The sequence below is a fragment of the Sinocyclocheilus grahami genome, unplaced genomic scaffold (genome assembly GCF_001515645.1).
Source record: "Sinocyclocheilus grahami isolate Dianchi unplaced genomic scaffold, SAMN03320097.WGS_v1.1 scaffold641.1, whole genome shotgun sequence".
Lineage (NCBI taxonomy): Eukaryota > Metazoa > Chordata > Actinopteri > Cypriniformes > Cyprinidae > Sinocyclocheilus > Sinocyclocheilus grahami.
In genome coordinates, this window is record NW_015505820.1 from 584,491 (window position 1) to 604,335 (window position 19,845).

General features: G+C 37.1%; 1 protein-coding gene across 1 annotated transcript in view; it reads left to right on the top strand.

Moving 5' to 3' along the window:
• Positions 1-268: 268 nt before the first annotated feature.
• LOC107558337 (vacuolar protein sorting-associated protein 41 homolog) overlaps positions 269-19,845 on the top strand; it is a 35,511-nt gene continuing 15,934 nt past the window's right edge. The window contains exons 1-7 of the mRNA XM_016241988.1: positions 269-468; positions 1,069-1,107; positions 11,795-11,902; positions 15,563-15,640; positions 15,775-15,849; positions 18,348-18,410; positions 18,868-18,933. Of these exons, the coding sequence (XP_016097474.1) occupies positions 448-468; positions 1,069-1,107; positions 11,795-11,902; positions 15,563-15,640; positions 15,775-15,849; positions 18,348-18,410; positions 18,868-18,933 (450 nt within the window). The 5' untranslated portion in view covers positions 269-447. The remainder of the gene's footprint in view (positions 469-1,068; positions 1,108-11,794; positions 11,903-15,562; positions 15,641-15,774; positions 15,850-18,347; positions 18,411-18,867; positions 18,934-19,845) is intronic.

Below are 19,845 nucleotides of genomic sequence, written 5' to 3' on the forward strand. Positions count from 1 at the left end.
TGGCGGTGATTCTTTAGGGTCAGTTGATTTATATAGACAAATATACATTTTGACGTGTCACTCAAATCTGTTGCTTACATGAAGATATTGAATTACGATTTGATTTAATAAAATGTGAGGGTCGGAGAAAATGCTTTTGCTACTAAAATGAAAGTGAATTAAAACAGAGAAATCACATATATTTGGAGAAAAGGTCGGGTGCTAGCGTATTCTTTCCCTTGTACTTTAACTACAACTCCCATGATGCTCTAGCGATGCTTCCTGTTTTTGTCATGTGACCCAGTCCCCATAATAATGAGAATCGCATGATTAGCTGCGCTGGTTTATGGTGCAAAATAACTAATTTAAGTGTACATAAATATTGCTAACGTTGTCGACAGACCATAAATTAGTAGACTAGGCCTAATACTAAATCTGCCTTACTATCCCACATCTGGAGCCCCTAAAATGGCGGAAGTGGAGGAGCAGGTAGGTTTCTGAAGGAAGAAAACATTCTGTCAAATGACAGAAGCCTGTGATTATACCAGTCTATGGATTATACATGTAATGTTTCAGTATGTTTAATTTTTAATGCGTGTTGGCTATTCGAGGTTGCAGTTGTAAATGATATTTTAAAGGAACTTTTTAAAAGACGTGTTATTGAAGCTGTCAGACTAACTCGATAGTTTGACACTTGCCAACATCACTGCCTAAAAAATACTTTAAACCAGCTTAAAGTCGTTTCCTGGTTTTAGCCGCTCTCTCATACTGGTCTGTTTACTGGCTTTTGGACACTTGTCAGCTGGGTAGGCTGGGAGACCATCTTAAACCAGACTACCTTAGACCTTAAATCAGCTTTTTCAGCAGGGATGACAGCAAGTTTACTGACAAAATGAAGAATACTCTACTATAAATGACTTATTTATATACATATTATTGTTTATTTATACATAATTACGTTTTTAAATTGGGTTTTATGTTGGCTTTGCCATTGCATATATTTTTATGAAGGTGTTTAAGAAATAATATGCCATGTTCATAATTTTTCCTGCATTAATGCATTGCTTTTTCTTTTTTCTTTTTTTCCAGGGAAGAAAATTAAGTGAAGAATCCACAGATGAGTCAGAGGTAAAATCAAGAACTGCTCAATTTACTGATTTTATTACAGTTATTGAAGCAGAATCTGTTGTAATTTTAAAATGCATCAGGTAACAAAATATTAAAGCTGTATTTATTTGAAAGAATGAGTGCACAAGCTTACTTTTAAAGCAAAACACTTAAAAATATATTTTATTTAGATTTTGAATGATAAAACAATATATATATATATATATACTGTTCAAAATTGTGGTTAGAAAACTATGTTGACACTTTTTTTTCTGGTCAAACGTAGTTATAATTTTTTGAACTACTGTCTGTGGTTACTCTGATAGTTAAAATAAAAAGATATGTAAAGTTAGTAGAGAAAACCTTGCATATTCCGCTTGGTTTCATTTATTTTTACTATGCACATACTGTGTCTTAAGTATCCATAAGCTTTTTAGGGGTGCACAGACATGTAATGAGACTGTAAACATATTCACAGTAAAACGTTTTTGACATTACGGATGTTACCATTTGTTGTCACATGCTAATGTAAGAATCCTATATCTTACAGTTCTGCTCAGATGTTTATACCCCTTGTAGAATATGCAAGATGTTAATCATTTTAACAAAATAAGATGAATCATAAAAAATTGCATGTTACTTTTTATGTAGTACTGTCCTGAATAACACATAACGGATGTTTACATATAGTACACAAGACAAAATAATAACTGAATAAACACCAAGAAGGCAACACAATGCATTATAAGCCCCTGGCTAGTGTATACTTTTGAACAGGATGATGATGATGTGTAAATTTTTCTTATATTGTTTACAAATCATGTTTATTTATTTAGTTAGTTAGTACTGCCCTTCAGAAACTACATAAGATATTTACATGTTTCTTAGAAATGAGTACAATTTATCCTGATCATGTAAGTCAGAAGAATGTACAACCTACTCGTCATGAACATCTATCACAAACATAAAAACAGTCATGGATCATCCAGGTAACAACACACATGATTAAGATTCAAGGGTATGTCAACTTTTGAACTGGTTCATTTTTATTTTTACTTTATGTAAACATCTGTTGTGTGACACAGGACAGTGCTAAATAAAAAAAATCTGTTTTTATGATCCCTTTTATTTTATTAAAATTATCATCTTGCAGTCTTGCAAGGGGTATGTAAACTTATGAGGAGAACTGTATAATTTGGCTGTAACATATTCTGTGTACAGTACCACTGTAAAAGGTCATAAAACATTGTGTCCATTTTCAGTACTGTTTCAAGAAGAGACTTCTGAAAAAACGGATAGTGTTTAAGTAATACAGTGAATGAAATGTCAAGTAGACATTCTAGTCCTCAATTCAAAATGAAAACAGAAAGAAGGAAACAACAGCATTGCCCTCCTCGTAAATGAAACCTCAGTCTGTGAAGCAATCTCTCCTATCTCCTGTCCACAAACTGTCTTCTCTTTGCACCCAGGCACCTTGGAGAGCATGATTGTATTCACTGTAAACCACAGTTTGTTTTGTTCATAATTGTAGAGCTCTGTTTTATGGAAGATTATTTCTGACATTGAATTAAAAAAAAAAAAAAACAGGTAACTATTGTGAGATATAAACCTAGAATGAAAAAATAGAGATATAATCTCACAATGCTGAGAAAAAAACTTTTCTAATTCTCAATTGTGAGATATAAACGTGCATTTCTTAGAAGAAAAGTCTGAATTGTGAAATATAAACTCACAATTGCAAACTTTTTTATTTATTATTCCACGGCAGAAGCAATTAAATGTTTTGGTAACACTTTGCAATGTTTCATCATTAGTTAACTACTACTGTTCTCATGAACAATACTTCTACAGCATTTATTAATCCTAGTTAATGTTAATTTCAACATTTATTAATGCATTATTAAAATCAAAAGTTGTGCTTGTTAACATTAGTTAACATGCTGTGAATTAACATGAACTAACAATGAACGACTTTATTTTCAGTAACTAACATTAACAAAGATTAATAAATACTGTAACAAATGTATTGTTCATTGTTTGTTCATTCATACATAAACTAACATTAACTAATGGAACCGTATTGTTACCATTTTAAATTTTTTCTCAATTGATGTATAAACGAGATATAAACTCACAGTTCTAAGAAGAGAAGTCGAAATTGTAAAGAAATTGCAAGAAAATAATTGTGAGATTAAAAAAAAAAGGAGCTTGTTTCCACTGCGGAATTTAAAATAATAATAATAATAAAAAAGGTAATTATGACTTTTTATATCACATTTGGGACTTTTTGTCTTAAGCCCTATTCGCACGGGATTAGTATTACCTCGTGACCTCCAGTCATTTGTAATAATTGCGGAGGTTGTCTGTAATCTTAATCCCGTGCGAATCGGCCATGTCTGTAATTTGTAAAGTAAAAATTCCCCCACAAATAACCTACCATATTTCGCCGAACACCGAGGTCCTGTGATAATATTAGTCCTGTGCGAATTGGCATCTCTGTGATTCGGCCAGCATTTGGCGGGTCGTATATCATTTTTCGAGGTTTTTGTTTCCTGTGCGCCTTTTTATCCATCTTTCACGAAGAATGGAGCTGCGTTGGAGTGTTTGATAGTATTTTGGGTGCTGTCATCATATCGCTACACCATACAATTTGCAGAAAGAGAAAGCTGAAAAGATTTTGAGGTTAATGTGTTACAAATAAATCAAGCACGAAGTTTGAGATATTATTTTAACCTGGTGAAATGTAAATGACAGCGCACGAAACTACACTGAACAAAATTATAAACGCAACACTTTTGTTTTTGCCCCCATTTTTCATGAGCTGAACTCAAAGATCTAAGACTTTTTCTATGTACACAAAAGACCTATTTCTCTCAAATATTGTTCACAAATCTGTCTAAATCTGTGTTAGTGAGCACTTCTCCTTTGCCGAGATAATCCATCCTCCTCACAGTTGTGGCATATCAAGATGCTGATTAGACCGCATGATTATTGCACAGGTGTGCCTTAGGCTGGCTGGTATATTAGTTTCTTTTTTTTTTAAATCCATCTGGACCATAAACGGGACTCTCAAAGCCTTGACATCCGGGTATCCGGGAGATAAGTCAGTAAATTCGAGTAAAATCACAGGCTTCGCTTATCCCGTGCGAATGCACCACACAAAATTCAGATGTGGGGGGGTAATTTCAAAATCACACAAGGTCCCCAGATAATACTAATCCCGTGCGAATAGGGCTTTAGAATTCTGAGTTTATATCTTGCAATTCCGAAAAAAGTCAAGAAAATTGCAAGAAAAAAGTTTCAATTACCTTTTTTATTTCATGCTGAAAATAAGCCTCCATACTGTCTCTATCCCCTCGTCTGTCTATCCCCAACACTTCCTGATGTGACCATGGATGTGTTGAAGGCTGCGTGGAAATGAGCTCTCAGATGGACCACACCTTCCGAGTCCTCTGAGCTCATACTGGTTGACATTTTTGGAGCTTGTCAGCATTCATGACACCCCATGTAAAGCCGTCTATCCTCATGAAAGTAGAACACACCACTCATGGCTTAAAGAAAACATACCACAGCCTCTAAACATGATGTCATGCAGTGTGAGGAAATGAGCAAAGATGCTGGTGGGGTTTGACATTAATCTGTAGTTTTGAGGCCCAATGCTTCACTATAGCATTCCAGCAAAGTTTGTAACTAGAAAGACAGAGACAGAATGAGGGATGAGCGAAAAAGGAGAGTGCAGATGGTCACACCACTCCAGAAAAGGGGCAATTAAAGACAGACTTCCCTTCATCCCCTGCTCCCCAGGGCACCAATTAGGATTGGCAGGGAATGAGGCACAACACTCATCCACCACATCGGCGTGGCGATGGCAAACACTAACAAGAGGAAGAAATTATGGGATATGAAACAGGAGAGATATTATCCACACCTCCCCACCGTAGAAAGTTTGTCAGGATTTTTTTCCCCGCCTCTCTCTGTCTCTCCGTCCCTGTCTATAATGGCTTTGTAGACCATGACAAATGCTCAGACATTAGAAATTTCACATCTGGACACAACAGGAAATGGACAATGGAGGTGTTGGTGACGAGAAGAAAAAAATGTCTGATAAAATGAAATGCTATCCATATCGGCAGTCTTCCTGTGATCTTATCTTATTCATAGTTCTGCTGGCTACTTATTTGCATTGGAGTGACTGGAATTGTCTAGTCCAAAATACACTTCTACCATTCAAAAGTTTGGGGTTGATAAGCTTATTTAATGTGTTTTTTTTTTATGTTAAGTCTTTCATGCTCACCAAGACTGCATTTATTTGATTTAATATATAGTACAAAAGTATATATGATTAGAGTTTAAAATAACAGTTTTCTGTTTGAACATAGTTTAAAATGTAATTTTAGTTTAGTTTTAAGCATCGTTGCTCCAATCTTCAGTGTCACAAATTATTTGAATATGCTGATCTGGTGCTCAATGTTGAAGACTGTTGTGCTGCTTAATATTTTTGTGGAATCCATGATTCTTGCTGAATACATTTCTTTAAAAAAATCATCTTAGTAATTAACACATATTACCAGGGTGCGATTTGTGAACAAACTAAGGGGAATGTTTTAAAAAAAAAAGTTTCTTTTTTTCTTCTTCTTGAAAATATGTCACAAATCACAGTGGAACTATAAATATATAGATAATTTGTTGGCAGCTGTTACAGAAACATTTTTACAATAAATATTCTGATTTGACCTTGAGATTAAATAGCTTCGATATTTGACCACTATTTATGATACTTGGTTCCAATGACACAGAGGGCCCTATCATACACCCTGCGCAATGTGGCGCCAGGCGCGATGTAAGTGTTTTTTGTTAGTTTCAGCCCGACCCATTTGTCATTTTCACGTCCTGCGCTACGTTGTTTAAATAGCAAAATCATCTTAGTAATTAACACATATTACCAGGGTGCGATTTGTGAACAAACTAAGGGGAATGTTTTAAAAAAAAAGTTTCTTTTTTTCTTCTTCTTGAAAATATGTCACAAATCACAGTGGAACTATAAATATATAGATAATTTGTTGGCAGCTGTTACAGAAACATTTTTACAATAAATATTCTGATTTGACCTTGAGATTAAATAGCTTCGATATTTGACCACTATTTATGATACTTGGTTCCAATGACACAGAGGGCCCTATCATACACCCTGCGCAATGCGGCGCCAGGCGCGATGTAAGTGTTTTTTGTTAGTTTCAGCCCGACCCATTTGTCATTTTCACGTCCTGTGCTACGTTGTTTAAATAGCAAATGCATTTGCGCCCATTTGCAAACGAGGTGTGTTCAGGCGCATTGTTGGCGCGTTGCTATTTTGAGACAACTGAAATTAGCGCGTTAGTATAGGTGGGTCCACAGCGCGTGTACACTCTGCTTATTACACACACAGGGATGCACAGCAGCACACAAACATGCCAAATATTGCAAATTAAAGGACTGCAATGTAAAAGATTATTATTGTGTAGTCTACATAAATATAAAAATGCCTACGTGTCAAGGTGTGTTCAGGCGCATTGTTGGCGCGTTGCTATTTTGAGACAACTGAAATTAGCGCGTTAGTATAGGTGGGTCCACAGCGCGTGTACACACACAGGGATGCACAGCAGCACACAAACATGCCAAATATTGCAAATTAAAGGACTGCAATGTAAAAGATTATTATTGTGTAGTCTACATAAATATAAAAATGCCTACGTGTCATAATGGATAGTCATTGCATGTATCAGAATTAGGCTACCTATTTGCTCGCGCACGAGCAGCTCCGTTTCATCTCTGAAGACGCGTTCTTTCTTTGCTCTTGCAAATTCCGCCGTGTAAATAGCAAATCCGCCATGGCACGAACACAACTGGCTCTTAAAGGGAATGGGAGATGAGACTCTGATTGGTTTATTGCACGTTATGTCCAAAACACACCCATTACTCATTAAGAGAATAGGGACAATCCTTTCAGACCATGTGGCCGGGCGTGCCGACCGTTTTTCCCATAGTTAAACTAGCAAAAGTGGATTTGGACAGGCAAGTGCACCTGCGCCGTGCGCTTTAGACCTTCTCTAAATCATTAAAATAGGGCCATAATAGTTTCTATTTCTGCCAAGAATGCAAAATCAACTGGGAGTTAATGATATTTTAAATAGAATAACGAGACACAAACCTGTACATATTCAATCGTGTTTGCTTCCATTTATTTTTGATCAGTGCGATCACTATACAACATACAAACTTTTACTCCAAAAGTGCGCACATTGTGTATTCACACGTTTACCTCATATTTTTTTAATAGAATATAACCATACTTTCTTGATGACTTGCAGAAAGACGATTCTCTGCCGATCCATCAGTCAATATTGTGTGATTATAGTTCCCACATTACGTTGACTGTAAACTTCTGCGTTCTGTCTCCTAATACATTTATGCGTCAGTTTATTATATACAATAAATGCATTAGGTCACAGTAGAGTGAGTTTTGAGCAAAAACATTGTGTATTAATCTCATACTGTCACTGTAGCCCTGCATGGATTGAAGCGCGTGACACCGTGTCCTAACTAGAGCCCGACCGATATATCGTTTTGCCGATATTATCGTCCGATATGAGCCTGTCGCCGATATATCGGTATCGGCGAATATGCCGCCGATATGAACTTTTTTTTACAGAACATATAACGCAGATAAAATGCTTGAAATGGTGTAATTACTTAGTTTGTCCAGCAGAGCGTGCTCCATTGTTTGCTACTGGCGACCTGGATGAAACGCTTTAAAGCTTAATGCTGAGTTCACACTGCACAATTTTAGCCCGATTTTTCTCTCGCCAACAGGTTTTGCGAAATCGCAGACAAATGCCCGAAATCGGAGGCAAATCAGTGCTCGTTCACGCTCGCTCGTCCTTCCTGCCTGTTTCCCCCAAAATAAAAGTTGAGAAAAAGCAAGAACTCTTATCAACATTCATAAATGTTAGTATTGTAATTTTACTGTTGTTCTGTAAAATAAAATAAGAAGTAAGACAATAATAATGATAATAATCATTACAACAGCTGTTTTAATACATTTATTATAACATTCACACAGTGTTCAAATTAGGATCTGTAATATTTTCTAATGTTTTAAAAGAAGTCTCTTCTCAGCAAGACTGCTTTTAATTGTACAGTAAAAAAACATGCCTGATTCAAGATGGCCAAAAATTATTATTTTACAAACTTATTCATTTTAAGTTAAATTGTGCTTTGTATAGTGTCTGCTAGAATGTGAAAAATGTTCAGTGTTAAATATTTTTAAATTGTTGTTTTGTAATTGATTTTTTTTTTGTGAAAAGCAAGACAAAACAGTAAAAAGCACATTTTGGCTTTTTCATTTATGCAATGGTGAATATTTTTTTTTGGCAAAATACATGGGGGAAAAAACTCGAAAAATCGTGTTCGGTATTCGGCCTTTGGCCCAGTGTTTAATTTTGTTCGGTTTCGGCTTCGGCCAAGAATTTTCATTTCAGTGCATCCCTATTTATATTGTATTTATTTACAGAGGTATATTATGTCACACTTCTCTAGTAAGTTTCGTCTGTGTGTGAAGACAGTAGCGCAAATCCGTGAATGAATGTTCCGAAGTGAAAAACTTCAACGGAATAAAGTTTAATGGAATTTAATTGAATTAAAGTTGAATAAACTTCAACTTTACTGTTCAGTGCACTGATGTCAGACTCATTTTGCATAATAAAGTTTATTGTTAAATTGTTAAATGCCCTGCCTCCATTACATATCTCTGTCACGTCATTATAAGTGATCACCACATTTGAGTGATCACTGCAAAAAATGTGTTTATATATATATTCTGTTTATGTATATACTGCATTCTATATATAGTACCAGTCAAATGTTTGGACACACGAATGGGAAAGTGTCCAAACTTTTGACTGGTATTGTACTATAATATACACAAAGAATATTGGCCGATATATCGATATCGATTTTTACTCCCTAATATCGGTATCGGCCCCAAAAAACCCATATCGGTCAGCTCTAGTCCTAACTACACGCGATGCGACAAGATTTCAGCGACAAGCAATTTGGGTGTCCACACTAGACGCCACGCAACACCGCAACAGAATCAATCAAATATCACAGCCAATCAGAAGCATGTATGGGCAGGCTATCTGTGGAAACGCACTGCTCTTGCAACGAAATGGATACCTTTATAATCTAGTTCATAAATATTAAAGCTTTTTAATATCATTAAATGTACATATACTGGGTGACTGATAACATCTTTGTCATGGAATACTCGTTGGTTCGCAGTGAGTACACAGTTTTAACAGTCATCTTTGCTTTAATTTATTTTCAAGGTCTGAGGTAAACTATCTATTGTTGCTTTCAGTATGGCTATAAGGTCACACAAAATTATATTTAAACTCATATTAAAGAAGTTTAACTTTGAATAAAGCACATAATCGGTGTTAGAAACGGTTTCTATTTCCGCGACGTCGCGGCTGGAACAACAACATACAAATTATATGACAGTCGATAATCTCAGGTGATTATGTGCTTTATTCAAAGTTAAACATGTCTAATATGAGTTTAAATATAATTTTGTGTGACCTTATAGCCAGTGCTTGAAGTGGGCCGGTACGCACCGGCATGCAGTACCGGCACTTCTGACATGTTGCCGGTACTCAGAGTAAAAGCGTCAGGGTCTGGGTGATTATATGATCCCATAATATGATTAGAAAGGACACTATATAAACCACACTACCCAGGCGGAATCTTGACCAATCACGTGAATGAATGCAAGCGGAGTGTGTGGGGCGTGAGAGCATGTCGGGGGAGGCGTGCAGAGTAATAGAATAATAATTAATTATTGATTACTAATTTGATACAGTACTTTATAACAAAAATAATATCTTAAAATTAAAAGAAGCAGGCTTTTGCGATCACATCATTTTAAACCGGTAAACTCCTGCAAAGTCCAAGGATCCAGTAAAGGAATTCAAACAGTAAGTTCAAAACCGCGTTAATGCAGAGAAAACACGGCCGATTTCATCAGCGATTGCGGAAAGAATAGTGACTTACGTCCAGATGTCAGTAAAATTATTATTTTCAGCGTGTATTTGGCTTAAATGCAAGAGTGTTTTATAATAAACGCTGATTAAGCGGTGGTCAGAGATTTAGCGATTCTGAATGGATCCGTATAGTAGGCAGGCGATTTAGTGGTCTTTGGCGTGTCCCTGTGGTCCTGTTTGATCTCGCAGCTTTACTTGTGCTAATTTGTACTGAAAACTTTTATTCAATTATTGATTGATTGATTTTGGCACTATACATACATTGTGAATTATTAAAAAGTACTTATTTATTTAATATAAATAAATAATTAAATAAATGGGGGGGGGGACCAGCACTTCTTTTTATCCACTTCAAGCACTGCTTGTAGCCATACTGAAAGCAACCGATAGTTTACCTCAGATCTTGAAAATAAATTTAAGCAAAGATGTCCGTTGAAACTGTGGACTCACTGCGAACCAACGAGTGTATTCCATAACAAAGATGTTATCAGTCACTCAGTATGTACATTAAATAATGTTAAAAAGCTTTAATATGTATTAATTATATTATAAACGTATCTATATCGTTGTGAGTGCAGTGTGCTTCCAGAGAGAGCCCGCCCACACACGCTTCTGATTGGCTGTGATATTTGATTGATTCTGTCACGTCGTGGCAACCTTCCGGTCTCTCTCGTGAAACCAACACGGAAGTGACTTAAACTGTAATTCGTCAACTGGCCGCTAAAGGCTGGCTGCAAAAGGGAGTCAATCCCATGTTAAAATGCCCAACTTTACAGCAGAAAAAAAACGTTTACAGCCTGGTTCAAAAAATTATTTTGGTCTATATAGCTAATTTTGCCCTTCATGACTACTGTGAGGGGGGTGAATTTTTGTTATAACATCCGTTTAAATTATATTAAGCCTTAAAATTCTGCATAATTAAGGGCGTGGGCACTTGAGTGACAGGTGGATTGCCGCTGCTGTCACCACCGTCGAGCTAGGTGGGCGTGGTTTCAGCAGCCAGCTCCCGCCTCTTTGCCCATTTTCGATTATCCGGGAGTGATGCGCTGCCAAGATGGCGACGGCCGACTCCGCCCACTTTGAGCCACTTTGAGTTTCTAAACACTCTTTAGAAACCTACGGGTGACGTCACGGACACTAAATCCATGTTTTTTTACAGTCTATGGTGGACACCCAAATTGCTTGTCGCTGGAATCTTGTCGCGTCGCGTTTAGTTAGGACACGGTGAGAACCAGGATCACGAAATCCAGACAGTTTCTATTAAGCGGGAGCACTGACAGTTACAGTCCATTTCTGATTTTATTGTTGTCTGTATTTTCATGTTGCAGTATTTTGCTTAATAAAAAATATTTTTTTACTTTTGGTATTTTATATGCTCTGTTGGTTGTTGGTGTGGAAGCATCACCCGGGGGGATTTTTTGTTTTTGTTATCCCCACCAGGTATAAAAAATAATTCAGCAGAGGCAGGGATACATAGACCAGAAGGGGGGAAATCCCCCCATCCCCCTTTACAAATCACACCCTGCATATTACTAATACTAATTATGAATGTGTGAATAAATTGTATAATCTGGTGGTGCCTCTTGAGCTAAAGGTTAATGAAGAATGGGTGTGTTTTGTTTGTACAGGAGGAGGATACAGAGGAGGAGCCTAAACTGAAGTACGAGAGGCTGACCAATGGTGTGACCGAGATCTTGCAGAAGGATGCGGCCAGCTGCATGACAGTGCATGACAAGGTGGTTAAAAGCTATTTTGCATGTTTTTAAGAAACAAAGTGCAGGACATGATTTGCATATACAGTGCAGGTTTTTTTGAGTGTTTGGATGTATTTCACATTGTACAGAAATTTAATTATTTAATTAGAAACTAAATTGTAACTTGTTTTCACTGTTTAAAAAATCTAATTCTAGGTTTATAGTTTTTTTTTCTTTTTCATATATATTTTTTTTATTCTTAAATGCAAAGATTTATTGGAGCAGATTATTATTATTACACTTGTGTAGTTCTGAATATAATATTTTTGACTTGTCTTCTCCACACTATACTTTTCTTAAAGAAGTGCTTTCTTAAACAAATGCTCACAGGCCACCAACATTTTGCTGATTTCCTGCTTATTTCCTCTACCTTTAGATTTCTATGTCTTTTTTTGCCTGTCTTCTTTCCGTGTTTTTCCCGGGCTTGATATTTTTGTTGGTGGAACATTCTACGTGGGCTGGTTAATCTTCATGGTCAAAAAAAAAAGAAAAAAAGGCAAGCTTGCAAGAAGAGAAGACATTGAAAAGCTGAATTTCCAATGAGTCCCCCCTTTTTTCACTCTTTCACCTTCTCTCACTTTGTCTATCTCTTATCATTCCCTGCATCTGTTTCTTCCCTTTAGTCTTTTATGCATGTGCTCCGATGTCCATTCCGCTACCTAGACACACAAGAACATGCTCGTGCCAGCGGCCCTCCTACCTAATGTTGCCTCATATTTTAAGTGCCAGGAATCCGAATTTCATTTCAGCAATTCCATTTTGATAAATCCCTTTAAGAGTCACTGAGGCTGGTGAGGCCACACCTTTTATTTATTTATTTTTGGCTGATTTTATTTGGGGAGATTGCGGGGGGTTCTGTTGGACATGCTCGACTGTGCCTGTAAATATAAGCATTTCATTATAGACTGCAGTGAAGCATGGGGCGGCTCGGTGTGCTGCGACAGGGAAAGGTCTGTGCACGTGTAAGCAGGTGTGTGTGTATATATGTTTGGACACAGGGTAACCTCAGTTTCAGAGCTGGACTCATTCTGTGTGTTGGGTTCATTTGTTGGGTTCAGTTTTCAGATGGCAGAGTGATAGACCCAAATCTGCAGGGGTGTCAGACTAATTTTAGGCTGATGGTTGGACTGGACTGAACGTCACCTTATGTGGCCTGATTTCATTTTATTTGTTTAACCTGAGTGACACTATGCAAAGCGCATTCGCATCTTATGCTCTTCTGTAGCTAATAAAATCCAAAATCAGCTTTATGCTACTTTAATATTTATGTAACAAAAGGGAGCACATGGAATTCACTGATTTCATTCACCAGGGTCTTGGTAATTAATTGGAAATATCAAACAATCAAATAATCAAACAATAACATTAACAAGAAAAAGAGAACTCACTACTCTTGATTGGAATACTTAATTACCTAACTGCAATAATGCAAATTAGTGAATATTAACACAACGTTAGGCTTAAAAAATATGCAGCTTTTAATTGTATGCCTGTCAGACTCAGACAGCAATGAATCAATATTAATGTGTAATATCTAAAAATCAGTGTAGACTTAGAAACAATTTATTATAATGTATGTAATGTTATGATCAATTATTGTAATGTTGTCCAGTAATTATAATTTACATTTTTAATATCAATAGGCCTACTATTATCTTCACTTATACTTGTCCCTGTTATCACTATTTTGATAATTGATTTACAATGAATAAATAATAATATTAAGAAAAAGAAGAAGAAGAAAATTTAGAAAATTACCTGACTTGCTTTGGGACAGTTGTTTCACCTACTGATCCAGATGAAATAGTGTTAATCTGCTGAATACCATGTCAACATGTTATTGTAAGAAATGTTCTGCTAAGTGAAGATGTACTGTATGTAATATTCTGTGAATACTGAGTGACTTTTTGAATTCAACATTAACTGAAAATATATCATATTTCTTAAAGGGGTCATAGGATGCCCATTTTCCACAAGTTGATATGATTCTTTAGGGTCTTAATGAAAAGTCTGTATCATAGTTGGTTAAAATTTCTCAATGGTAGTCTAAAAACACCTTTTTTACCCTGTCAAAAACAGCTCTTTTCAAAGCATGCAGTTTTGTAGCATTTTCCTTTAAATGTTAATGAGCTCTGCTGACCCCGCCCCTCTCTTCCGAGCCGCTCTCAGAGAGACTGTTTACTTTAGCCGCATTCATCGTGAAACTTGCTAATTAGCACATTATTAGGAAAGGCGATTTGCAAATATTCATTAAAAAACCTTATACTCACTTCTTCTGTAGGTGAAGCTGGATCACGAATGATTTGCGTGAACATAGACGAATTTATGTAGATCGGGGGCGCATTCCCTTCAAAAACAAACATAATCCACGGCATCTTCAGCGGCTCAGATGTCGGGAGTAAATGAGGACTGCTATGCTCATTATTACATCCAACAACAGAAGACCTCAATCGCTTAGGAGTCATTCTTGTCTACATCTGCTCCAGCGGTGAAACAATGGCGGACAGCTCACTCAGGGCGGGTCTAAGACACCAGTCCAGTATGTGCTGAAACGCTATTGTCAATCAAACTATCATGGGAGGGGCCTGTCTGTGTGACGTCACACAGATAGACATCTGAGATCGGCTCGATTTGAGAAAGGGGTAAAGATTTTTGTAGATTAAAAAAAAAACCACTGGATGGATTTTTATCATTTTAGGGTGGTTGTGTACACACACTGCCAGCACACATTTCAGTTCAAACAACTTGTAAAGTGCATGTAGCATTATATGACCCCTTTAAAACATATTCCCACTCTCATTATATCATTATATTTTCTCATTCATCAGCAACAACTTTCCTTTTCTGCTGACATCACTAGACCTCATTATAAGCCCCTCCCCTCCAACCACCTGTTGTATATAGAACTATTTGCACTATCCTATTAATTACTTTTGCATATAATTACAGTTATTTAATTGTTTTAACATCTTGTTTCAGTTAACAAATTAATAGGAAGATAAATAGGTTTCAACTGATGATTTACGATGTTGCCTGGAAATGCATGCACTATTTAGGAGTAAGCAGCCTTCAAAAATTTTGGTGTGTGAGCTTTATATCTATAATATATAATATACTCCTAGACCTTTCAAACTGTAAAACTAGAAAAGTAAACTTAAGTTTAATTTATCTAATTAATTTAGTTTTTTTAATGACATACATTTGGAATTGGTTGGTATTGGCAGTTCACATGAGATAATACTGAACGTTTATGTACGTTAAACTCTGAAATGTAATTGCATTAGTCTGACAGGCAGAGTGTTGGTGTGGAGGGCAGAGATGTGTGACCTGTGGCGCATATATTATGTTGAAGCGTTTTGATATGTCGGGGAAAAAAACACTATTTCACACTGGGCCGCTCTGATAAATAGAGTTTCCTGTCCTCCAGCAATTTCACACTTTTTGCCCTCGTAGGGTCCAGCCGAAACCACACACACAAATGCACACTCTCACATACACGCACAAACACTGAGGCCTCACAGCCATGCCTGGTAAAACTCATTTTTAATACCTCCTCCACAGCTTTTAACTCTGTATAAGTGAAGGATGTCCCGTGGTTTTGACTTGTGTGTCTGACATGTTTGTGTCTCCTTCTGCTTTCAGTTCCTGGCTCTTGGGACACATTTTGGGAAGGTTTACCTTCTGGATATCCAAGGAAATGTTACACAGAAGTTTGAAATTGCAAGTCTTAAATTATCTTTGTGTAATTGTTATAGATCTGTCCATTTTTTAGCTATGTTATGTCTGATTATACCATTTTTTTTTTTTTTTTACTCCTTTGTCTTTTCTCTTCTATGTTCTATTTATTCTTACAGAGTTCAGTGAAAATAAACCAGATCAGTTTGGATGAGAGCGGTGATCATGTTGGCATCTGCTCTGAAGATGGAAAGGTGAGAATTTCCTTCATTCACTTCAGCTCCCATTGTTCTTTAACTTACGTTATTAACCCTTTATGATCAACCAATCACAGCCCCATCTCTAGTCTAAACCCCAAACCCTCAATTTATTCCTTAATTCAAAGGGCATTGACTTACCAATCAGTGCTTACAGGCCTTATTCCTGTCCCTTCTCCTAAAATCCTAAAAGATTGGTCAATAGGATTATTGCTCCAGGACAAACATTGTTTATCCAGAAACAAGTTCTACTTCTGTAAATCATGCTAAGCATCAGGCTGGTCTAAGAGGCTTCTCAGAACTAAACTGCTCTGTTAGGATTGGATAAGTTACAATCAACTTTTTAAAGTAGGAGCCTATTTCAAATTGGTCTAAAATCACAATCACAGAAATTAGGCAATACATTTATTAAAGAAAGAAAGAAACTTTGTGTATAATGTGTTTTTTATCCTTTTGTATAAATTGATTTTTTTTTTATTAATCTTTGTGTATATGTTCCATTATGGCAGCAGCTATTAATTGATGATCCATTGATTGATGGATAAAACAATAATAAATACACACATATCCAAACATGCACATGCTACTATTAACTAGGCAAGGCAAGTTTATTTATATATATTTTTCATTATATATTTATATTTCATATCGAATTGTAATTCAAAGTGTTATACATTAAAATGATTAAAAATAGTAGTCATAAAAGAAATAAAAAAAATAGAAATACATAATAATAATAATAATAATAATAATAAACAATTAAAACATTTTTTTAAAAATGGAAAAAATTTATGAATTCATTAAAATGATAAAAGGCATAATTAAAATGACTATAAGAGGCATACATAAAAATACTAGTGATTTTATTGGCATTTTAAAAACATATTTAGGTGTCTGTATCACAGTGGTGGAAAGATTTTGTACACCCCCAGCAAAGTATGTAAGATTAAGGTAGTCTGCTGCATCTTCCATAACCCAGCACTCATAACTGACCTGCAAAATGGGGATTTGCATCATGCAAAACACATTCAGTGTTAATTCTTTTGAGTGTGTTTATGCCATTACCTGATTTGCAGGTATATTTAGTGAGTTGGGTGCTAAATCCACAGCTTACGCAAATAAACAATGCCATCAGCATCGCACAGTTCATTCTTGGTGAATTTCCCCACAAGAGTCTAAGGAGTTGTTTACTTGAGTTTTCATATCTTTCTCTGTTTGCAAGACATGATGCCGGTCTTCCCACTCAATACCTGCTCCGTCAACTCTGACACCTGCAGTAACAGCATGTGTGCATTTGGTCCATTTTAAAATGTGTTTTAAAAAAGAGCTCCTCGATCCTTCTGTGATTTCTATCGCTCCTTTCCATCTATCTGCTCATTGATCATGAGCTGGTTGTTATCAGTCCACGGAGGCTAATCATCAGCACCTTATGTGGCTTTCTCAGGCTGATCTGTGGCATGATAGACCACGTCTATTCCTGTTCCTATGGCAGAGGCGAGATCCTGTCGCACCTACACCAATTAAAATCGATATGGAGGCCATTGTTCGCTCCTCTGCACTGTTAATCCCAATTTACCGACTGCTTTGCTACCGTTGTTTGGCAAAATGTGACATGGACGTTTTTTTTTCATTATTAGGTTTTTCCAATAAGTAGAAACGGCGCTTTGAAAATTATGATTTTCATACTAGTTAGGAATGGAAAAGGAAGCATACGAACAATTTGGTATTTTGACTGTATGAACAATACAGTTGGTATTTTCCAAAGTAAAATATGTTTCATGATGTTTTCAGTGAATGATCTTGGCAATTCACAATTAATAATAGCAAAGGTTTTTATATGTTAAACTATGAAATTATTAAACTATTGTTAATTATTAAGCATTAAACGTATTACAAATCAATATAGAGGCCTTTGTTTGCTGTTCTGCACTTACCAGCCACTTTGCTATTGATGTTATGCAAAATATGACACATTTCTTAAGAGGAAGAGTCTTTTTTAGGTTTTTCCAAGAAGTAGAAAACTGCCCTTTAAAATAGATGTTTTTCAGAATAGCCAAGCTTGTTGCCTGACCAGAAAGACATGAACAAATTGAAGTCAGTAGTTCCTTTTCCCCACCATCATCTTAAATGCAAGAGGATGCTTTACTTTTCAATAGAGTTGTACTTTTTTGAGACCTCACACTCATTTTAGTTTCCTCTTGTTTTATACAGACAGGTGTAGGTGAAATGTTGTGTTAACGCTTGTTTGTAGCCGTCGGGGACTGCAGCACCGCTAGTGATTAAGTCAGTAGCATAAAGGCGTGCAAGGGCAGAAAGAGTTGACCTTTCCACTAATTGGGAGTCTGGCAGATGGTTAACTAGCCCACTGGATGGTCTGATGCTTTGCCCAAGCCAACTGTTATCGCAGAACGCATCTCTGGACCACAGTGATTTTACCTTAAAAAGACATCTCTGTCTCTCTTTCTCCATTTCTCTCTCTCTCTCATCTTTTCCAGGTGCAAGTGTTCGGCCTGTACACCAGGGAGGGCTTCCACGAAAACTTTGACTGTCCCATCAAGGTAACTTATTGCTGTTAATGCAAGTCGTCGGTCCCCCGGTTTTGCTGCCTGATGGGGAAATAGCCCTTTGATTTCGATTTCCCGTCACATCTAACATGGATAATTCTCGAAAACAATGTAATTTCAGCCTGCTACTAGTCTTAATTGATTTCTCTAGGGCATTTCATATCATGCATGAGCCGCCTGTTTGTTGAGCATGAGTGATGTCACCTATGGCACACATTAAAGAGAGCCGGCGCTGTCATCTTCTTATATCGATACTTCTGTGTATTGGACTGTGAGGATCAATCTTTTAACTTTTCCTGGGTTAAAAAGGACTTTTTTGAGCATGTTTTCAGACTGGATGTAGTCTTAACCCCCTCTGAAGCACTATATGGCTTCAGAAGTACTGGAGTGGACATTGATATTAACTCAGATGTTGCAGTATAATGAACAGAAATCTCTTGATCAATTCCAGGTCGTGGCTCTACACCCCCAGTTCAGCAAATCCAACAATAAACAGTTTGTGACTGGAGGAAATAAGGTAAGTCCAGTTTCACAGTAACCTGAGACTCAAAATTCACACCGTGAGCATTGAAAGTTGTGTATGTTATTTCCAGATCCCAATTCGCTCATTGTCCAATTAGTTCCTGCCTCTTTTAACAAAAAATGCATTTGTTTGGCAACTCTCATATTTTGAGAGGAGTCTGGTCACTCCGAAGCTGCTAAAACGTTCAAAACATGCACATGCTGCAGAATCATAAGCTTGGTTCTCGCTAATTATGGTTGGTTTTTGGTCTGCATTGGGTCCCAAATCCCACATTTAGTGGTTAGAACAAGTGCTCTGGAAATTTTGAGCCTTGGTGCTCATTGGGCGATGCAGGTTCAAATCCAGTTAGAATCATGGTCTAATTACATTTTCTCTCTCTTTCTTCCCCAAAATTTCCTGTCTCCTCTTTCCGTGTTGCCAAGTCCGCGGTTTTGGAAGTCGCTGGGGTTGAAGCGACCCCTGTCAGGGGCTGGCGTCTGGTGTTCTCCCTCTCACCACCAGAGGTCGCCATCTCCCATTCCTCCCGGACTCTTTCTCCGTCACCTTGACACCACACACCTGGGCACCCACTCACACAGCTGTGGCCCGTCATGAGGACTATTTAGGCGCCTTCCCCACGCCACTTGGCGCGGTTGATTAATGTTTGGTTGAGTTGTGTCACGAGTTTACTGTTTGTTTGTAGTCACGAGCGTTACGAGTGTTTCTAGTGTCTGTTCCGGGACTGATGCAAGCCAGTGGTTGGCCGTATTGCATCAGTGCCCATTTGCGTGTTTCTAGCCTGTTTCAGAGTCTCAGCTCTGTTTATGTTCTGTTTTTTCCCTTTGTTTTCCCTGGCAGTAAATAAACCTGCACTTGGACCCAAAACCCTCGCTCACACGGTGTGTCTTTCCTGACCGCGCCGTGACA